Source organism: Mauremys mutica, chromosome 13 (genome assembly GCF_020497125.1).
Source record: "Mauremys mutica isolate MM-2020 ecotype Southern chromosome 13, ASM2049712v1, whole genome shotgun sequence".
Lineage (NCBI taxonomy): Eukaryota > Metazoa > Chordata > Testudines > Geoemydidae > Mauremys > Mauremys mutica.
Genome location: NC_059084.1, coordinates 42,474,371 through 42,482,692, shown reverse-complemented (window position 1 = coordinate 42,482,692; position 8,322 = coordinate 42,474,371). Strand labels below are relative to the sequence as shown.

The 8,322-nt window shown below is 43.1% G+C and overlaps 1 protein-coding gene across 1 annotated transcript; it reads left to right on the top strand.

The window, feature by feature from the left end:
* The first annotated feature begins 2,490 nt into the window (after positions 1–2,490).
* Positions 2,491–3,477, top strand: LOC123347370 (olfactory receptor 14I1-like). Its single transcript, XM_044984784.1, has one exon. The coding sequence runs from the start codon at positions 2,503–2,505 to the stop codon at positions 3,475–3,477; it is 975 nt and encodes a 324-aa protein (XP_044840719.1). The 5' UTR covers positions 2,491–2,502.
* Positions 3,478–8,322: the final 4,845 nt, after the last annotated feature.

The following is an 8,322-nucleotide window of genomic DNA, read 5'->3' as shown; positions in this document are numbered from 1 at the left end:
ACACTTTTCTAATCCCTTTTCTCTCTAACCACCAGAACCCCAAGAAAGGGTGTGATTCTATGTAAGAGATGATGCAAAAGGTCAGTTTAATTTCACATTGCTGCTGTCTTTTTATGACAGGTTTCAGAGCAGCTGCCGCATTAGTCTGTATCCGCAAAAAGAACAGGAGTACTTGTGGCACCTTAGAGAGTAACACATTTATTTGAGCATAAGCTGTCGTGGGCTACAGCCCACTTCTTCGGATGTCTTTTATGTAATTTGGAGTCTTTGTATCTTTACTAAATGTTCTAATAAAATTCTTTAATGTTTTCATTTGCCCTCAGTGAATCATCATTCTACATATAGGGATTCCTAACCAGACAATTAGACAATCAGACCTTCTGTTTATCACAGGTCATCAAGTACCACCCAATGACCTCTATGTTAACCTCACCTCCCAGAATCTATAGAAAGCTGGAGACAATAGCTCTGAGAGGGGAAACTGCTTTGGGTTTGACTGATGCAGCTACAGCTGCCTGAATGTGCAGAGACCCTGAACCAGTCACAAAGATAACTACAAAAGGTTGTGGGGCAGGCTGCTGCTCCAGGATTGCTCTCACCATTGGTGGACAATTTGGGGAGCTAGAACCCAGTTTTTTACAAACACGGCTTCACTTTTCCCCACTCTCGACGGGGGTGCCTCTAAGGTGGCCCTCCTCCAGCCGGAGTAGATGGTGTGTGGATTTGATCCCTTAACGCCAATGGAGCTACAATTGATTTTCATCAGATGAGGATCTGACCCTTCGTCATTGTTCAGTCTCTCTGTCATACCTACAATCAGTGTGAAATAAACATTTTTAAGATGTCATATAGCATTGCACCTTCAGCCTAATAAGTCTTTTATTTTAGTGATGTCAGCAGAAAGAAACCATATAATTGTTGAGAAAGAAAGAAAGAAAGAAAGAAAGAAAGAAAGAAAGAAAGTGGTTCCATTCATGCAAATAGAAATTGAAAATCAGATACAGAAAATCAAAGCAACACTGAAATCCTCCAAAGTTCTCTCCCCAGGGGAAAAGAAATGCTGCTTAGCCATTAAAAGTTCTATTCTTGAATTTAATCCCATGGGGGAAAAGAGTTAAGAACATGCAGACTGGTTAGGAACTTTTATCTCCTCTTCAGATTCACAGGCAAAGAATATGAATTTGAAACTGCTCAGAACTCAATGGAACTGTATCAATTTACACCAGTTTAGGCCTTAGCTAGGATCTTTTAGTGTTTGCCTCTGGCTGCTTCTTAGTGACCAACATCAAACAGCCAGGGTAGCCTGAGCTGTGGCTCCCTGTGGTGGCTGCATCCCAAAAGCTGCTGATAAAATGCAGAGCAAAACATCTCTGCTCTCCAAGAGCTGTTTATGTGGCATTATTGAAGGAACAGGCTATTCCAGGCCAGCTGAGTCTCTGGTGCAATTGAGATCTGAGCTATTGTAGGTCACATGTCTGTGCTTCAAACATATATTTTATTCTTCAGTCTCCTTGGGATGCCACTTGTCATTCAGCCCTGCCTTGTTCCTGGCCAATAGTCCTTCCAGGGATGATGCCAACATATGAGATTCAGGATGAGTCATTTCCTCCTTTGGGCAGTTAGGTTTGGTTAGGGCTGGTGATCAAGGTGGTTACTTCCAGAGCCGAGATCATAGCTGGGCTTAAGCCCTGGAGACCAGATTCAGCTATTTAACCCCAGGGCAGGTACGTGCTGGGCTGTGATCATACCTGAATCCCTCACAACCCAGGATCAGCTTAAGAGTTGGGAGGGGCTTTCAATCCCCCATCCTATTTAGTCCTTTACCTCTCAAGCAAACCTGCCCCAGGAGGAGAGCAGAGAGTGGTCGTCTGTGGAGTGGGTCCCTGTCTATCGGGAACCGCAGAGACCCAACCTCTGAGGGAATATGGTGACGGGGCAGGGAAACAGCTGCTGGATAACACAGTGGCGGGGGCATTATTGAGCGACATAGAGACAGACTATGACTGAGAATCCTGGCAGTGGACTATCAAATGCTTCTCAGGCTGGGAAACATTCCACAAAGACCAGCACCGTAAGTTTGCTATTTCAGTTAATATGTTTGGGGTTTAATATACTGGAGGAAATGTAATAATAATAGGAACTATGAATTAAATTGAAACTCTGAGACTTTTAAAATCATTTAATAAAACATCTAGAGCTCATATTTTCTTTTCTTAGCAGAAAAAAATATTTTTTATAGATTTTGTGGAAACCAAAACATTTTGAGCCAGATCTTCAGATGGTGCAAACTGATGAAGCTCCATTGACTTTAAGGGAGCTGCGCCAATTTACATTCATACGATAAGTCACCACTCGTAGTTAATAGCAGTGACGAATGCTGTGCATTGTTGACACTCACATAATATTGTTGCCGGAAATCAGGGCCACTCCCTCTGTCTCTATAATTCCCCACTGTCTTTGTCCTTCCCTCTGCAGCCATCACACAATGAACTGAGAAAGAAAATGTCCAACCAAACCACCCTGACCGAGTTCCTTCTTCTGGGATTCTCTGACGTTCGGGAGCTGCAGATTATGCACTTTGTGGTGTTCCTGCTGATTTACCTGACAGCCCTGATGGGGAATCTTCTCATCATCACAGCCATAGCCCTCAACCCCCATCTTCAAACCCCCATGTACTTCTTCCTGGTGAATCTGTCTATCCTAGACTTTGGCTCCATCTCCATTACTATCCCCAAATCCATGGCCAACTCCCTCATGAACACCGGGGTGATTTCTTATCCTGGATGTGTTGCCCAAGTCTTTCTCTTTTTCCTCTTCGCTGCAACTGATCTTGCCTTACTCACCATCATGGCATACGACCGATATGTTGCCATCTGCCAACCACTGCACTATGAGAGAGTGATGAACAGGAGAGCTTGTGTCCAAATGGCAGCCAGTGCCTGGATTACTTGTATTGTCTACTCTGCACTGCACACTGGCAACACCTTCAGGTTACCCTTCTGCCAGTCTAATGTTATCAACCAGTTGTTCTGTGAAATCCCCCAACTACTCAAGCTCACCTGCTCAGACTCATACCTAAGTGAAGTTTGGGCTCTTGCCTTAGGTGTGTTTTTAGGATTAAACTGCTTTGTTTTTATAATTGTGTCTTATGTTCAGATTTTCAAAACTGTGCTAAGAATCCCTTCTGAGCAGGGCCGGCATAAAGCCTTCTCCACCTGCCTGCCTCACCTCACTGTGGTCTCTTTGTTGATTTTCACTGTCATCTTTGCCTACCTGAAACCCACCTCCAGCTCAGCATCAGGTCTGGACCTGGTGGTGGGTGTTCTCTATTCCCTGGTGCCTCCAGTGATGAATCCCATCATCTACAGCATGAGGAACAAGGAGATCAAAGCTGCGTTGAAGAAACTGATTGTGTGGCGGTTATTCACCAAGAGTTATAATGTCCATCCCTGCAACTTGAATGTGATTTCATTCTGAGTTTCTTTGTAGATACAATCAACAGATGACAAAATTGTCTCTTTGAGAACATAGGGTGGAATCTCTTTATGAAATCACAAAATCTGGACTAGCTTCACTGAAGTCATATGAGTTAGTATAAGATTACACCAGTGTACATAAGATCAGAATCTATCTACGTAGGCACCTATCTATCTATCATAGGGATTTATAGGGCTCCTGTAGCCTGGGGTATGAGAGGTTTGGCTTAAGTGTTTGCTTGTTTCTTTTTCATTTTGTTTGATTTTGTTGATTCATTCGTTGACTTGTTTCTTTGTTTCAGGTGGCTTTTTTGGGGAGAGGGATGAGCTTGGGAGGGTGGATTATGTCTGACTAAATGGTGATATCCATTTGTTTTGTCATCTATTCAAGCTGTCAATGTCAGAATCACCTTGATGGGGTTTTCTGAGATACTTGAAGTTTTGCTTTCCCCATTGAGGAAGAATTAAAAAAAAGTTTCTGCCAGTGTGTGTTCAAGTGATGATTTTAATGCTGATGGGGTTTTTTTGTGTCATGTATGATGTGTTAGGGCACCTAGAGCCGTGTATAACTGTATGCTTTATTGTTATTTATTTAAATTTATTAAAATAAATAAATACTGTATTGTTCTTCCTATGGTGGAAAGGTATTTGGAAGAGAAAGGTATTAAAACGGTTCCTAAAGACAAACTAAGTCTAAAAAATAAGGTCAAATTTTGATTACACCAAACTACTGCAGTGATCCATCTGGAAGTGCTCATATTTTCTCTTATCTTGTGCTTTGTTCCTATTGTGGTAAATAAATTACATTTTGCATCTTGAAGACGTCTAGTCACTCAACTTTCTGCTGGTGACAGCTCCTGTGGGAAGAACTGCAAGTACCAAACACAGTTGGAGAAATCATGGTTGGGACCCAGTTTGAGAGATGGGGAATCACATGATTCCACCCTAAGACAAGGATAGGCACAAAGCTTAGACCAGAGGGTTTGAAGTAAGAGACCAGAGTGGGGAGAAGAGGTTGAGCTAATCTTTTAATCATAACAATTGGGATATAGCCATTCACTTCAATGTGTAGCTTTGTATGGAGCCATTCGTCTCTCATCTACACAACTATCCTAATTTGTCTAGATCTCCAAAGCTGGTTGCTGTTATTATTATTAATTAATATTTATTAAACCATGTTTGTGCATGGTTTTGTGCATTACATATACAATAGATAAAATAAGATCATGAAGGTAGATAGATAGATAGATAGATAGATAGATAGATAGATAGATAGATAGATCATGAAAAAATCAATGCCAATTTATCGTGCCTCTTTTTCTATCTGTGACTGTTGATCTCCAACTCATGCTTTTCCTGTGACTATTCATTATTTGTTGTTATTTCTTTGAATATTTCTAACTCCATTACTCTTACAAGAACTTCATTACATGCACTGCTTGGGAGCTTTGAGCCATTTTAAATTAATACATTATAACATGCTCTGTTTCTTTGCCTGATTGGATACAATGAATTTTCTTAAAAACAAATCTACTCAGTTGGTCTAAACCATAGTTGTGATGGGTTGGATCGCAGAAACCCCCTTGGGAGCTGCCACCCGATGTGCCAAGGCTACTTCTATCCCTGCCTTCCCTGTCAGCTCGTGGCCCCAGCACCCTGTCCTGCCGGAGCCAGAGACTTCTGTCTGCTTCAACAAAGACCCAGGGGCTGAATTACTTGCCCCAAACCTGCAGGTTTACCTGAAAGCAGCTAACAGAATGTTCCCGTCTTTAACTCTCAGACGCCCAACTCCCAACGGGGTCTAAACCCAAATAAATCAGTTTAATAAATTGTTCGCCCTCTACAACACTGACAGAGATTTATGCACAGTTGTTTCCTCCCCCAGGTATTAATACATACTCTGATTTTATTAAATACAGAAAGTAGGATTTAAGTGGCTCCCTGTAGTAACAGGCAGAACAAAGTAAGTCACAGAGCAAAATAAAATAAAATGTGCAAATATTTGTCTCATCAAACTGAATACAGATATGAGCCTCACCAGTTCCAGAATGCTCCCTTTTATAGACGAACTTTTAGCCTGGGTCCAGCAATCACTCACAGCCCTTGCAGTCACTGCCCTTTGTTCCAGTTGCTTCCACGTATCTTGGGTGTGGGGGGAGGCTCTCTCTTTAGCCAGCTGAAGACAAAATGGAGGGGTATCCAGGGCTGCCAATTAGACAAGGAGCCATTGATCACTACCGATTGGGCCCGATGATCTGGCCAGCTTTCTATCCATCTTATAGTCCATTCATCCAGTCCATACTTCTTTAACTTGCTGGCAAGAATACTGTGCTAGACCATATCAAAAGCTTTGCTAAAGTCAAGGAATAACAAAACATGCACTGATTTCCGCTCATCCACAGACCCAGTTATCTCCTCTTATGTAGGAACTTTACACTTCTCAAGCACTAAGGGGGTTGGAAAACCGACCCCGAATTTAGAGCGGCTGAAGTGGTTCCCACCCCCCCACACTCGATCAGGAGACACACAGATTAAGCGCCGACCAGGTGTGTACCACTGGAACACGCAATGCATAGAGCACCAATCAGGGGAGGGGGCGAGGAGTTGGATTGGGGTTGCACATGCGCATAATAGAATGATTTATGTAACTATTATAATAAAAGGACGCGGAAAACCCCCGCTTGGGGCGCTCCACTGGAACAGACTGACGGACTTGGCTTTATTTATTGCAACACTCTTAGAAGGCAATTAGGTTAGTCAGGCATGACTTGCCCTTGGTGAATCCATGCTGACTGTTCCTGATCACTTTCCTCTCCTCTAAGTGCTTCAAAATTGATTCCTTGAGCACCTGCTTCATGATTTTTCCAGGGACTGAGGTGAGGCTGACTAGCCTGTAGTTCCCCGGATCCTCCTTCTTCCTGTTTTTAAAGATGGGCACTACATTTGCCTTTTTCCAGTCATCTGGGACCTCCCCCGATTGCCATGATTTTTCAAAGATAATGGCCAATGGCTCTACAATCACATCCGCCAACTTCGTTAGCACCCTCGGATGCAGCAGATCTGGCTCCATGTGCTCGTCCAGCTTTTCTAAATGGTCCAGAACCTCTTCTTTCTCCACAGAGGGATGGTCACCTCCTCTCCATACTGTGCTGCCCAGTGGAGTAGTCTGGGAGCTGACCTTGTTTGTGAAGACATAGGCAAAAAAAGCATTGAGCATTGAGCATTGAGTATCCTCTCTCACTGGGTTGCCTCCTACATTCAGTAAGGGGCTCACACTTTCCCTGACCTTCTTCTTGTTTCTAAAATACCTGAAGAAAACAATCTTGTTAATCTTAAAATCCCTTGCTAGCTGGAACTCCAAGTGTGATTTGGCCTTCTTGTTTTCACTCCTGCATGCCTGAGCAATAGTTTTATTCTTCTACTTGGTAATTTGTCCAAGCTTCCACTTCTTGTAAGCTTCTTTTTTGTGTTGAAGATCAGCAAGGATTTCACTGTTAAGCCAAGCTGGTTGCCTGCCATATTTACTATTCTTTCTACACATCGGGATGGTTTCTTCCTGCAACCTCAATAAGGATTCTTTAAAATACAGCCAGCTCTCCTGGACTCCTTTACCCCTCGTATTATTTTCCCAGGGGATCCTGCCCATCAGTTCCCTGAGTGAGTCAAAGTCTGCTTTTCTGAAGTCCAGTGTCCGTATTCTGCTGCTTTCCTTTCTTCTTTGAGTCAGGATCCTGACTCGACCATCTCATGGTCACTGCCTCCCAGGTTCCCATCCACTTTTGCTTCCCCTACTAACTCTTCCCTGTTTGTGAGCGGCAGGTCAAGAAGAACTCTGCCCCTAGTTGGTTCCTCCAGCACTTGCAGCAGGAAAATTTCCCTTCACTGTTCGGTCCTAGATTTTGAATGACCTTGGTCATTGTGGAAATCAAACCTATGGCACAATCGGAAAACCCTGTCAAAGTGATAGTAGAATATCAGGGTTGGAAGGGACCTCAGGAGGTTATCTAGTCCAACCCCTGCTCAAAGTAGGACCAATCCCCAAATAAATCATCTCTGCTAGGGCTTTGTCAAGCCTGCCCCTGCCCCCAAGATGCTAAAGGACCTCCTTTACCAGTGCAAAACCAACTCATTCAATGGGTGTCTGACCCAAATGTTCTGCTGAATCTTAAAAACCTCTAAGAAAGGAGATTCCACCACCTCCCTAGGTAACCCATTGCATTGTTTCACCGCCATTATAGTGAAAAAGTTTTTCCTAATATCCAACCTAAATCTCCCCCACTGCAACTTGAAACCATTACTCCTTGTTCTGTCATCAGGTACCACTGAGAACAGTCTAGAGCCAGCCTCTTTGGAACTCCCTTTCAGGTAGTTGAAAGCAGCTATCAAATCCCCACTCATTCTTCTCTTCTGAAGACTAAGCAATCCCAGTTACCTTAGCCTCTCCTCATAAGTCATGTGCCCCAGTCTCCTACTCATTTTTGTTGCCCTCCACTGGACTGTTTCCAATTTTTCCACATCCTTTTTGTAGTTTGGGGCCGAAAACTGGGCACAGTTCTCCAGATGAGGCCTCACCAATGTCAAATAGAGGGGAATTATATACCGTTAGCTTTTAGACTGAAGAGTTCAGAAAACAATCTGGTCCTTCAGATCTGGTTTTAGCAGATGATATTTTAGCTTTAGAGCTGACCGAGGAACCTAACTGCAGTTTCATTAAAACTTTTTAATCATACATTTTAAAATATTGATGAAAACATTCTCAGACACTGGTATCCAGGCTGGGAATATTAGCAATGTGCTTTGCATAGCCACAAATGGCTTTAAATGGACAGAAACAAAGTGACCCACA

Coding starts and splice junctions, on each gene's coding strand:
- LOC123347370 (XM_044984784.1), top strand. CDS start 2,503: ATGTCCAACCAAACCACCCTGACCGAGTTCCTTCTTCTGGGATTCTCT.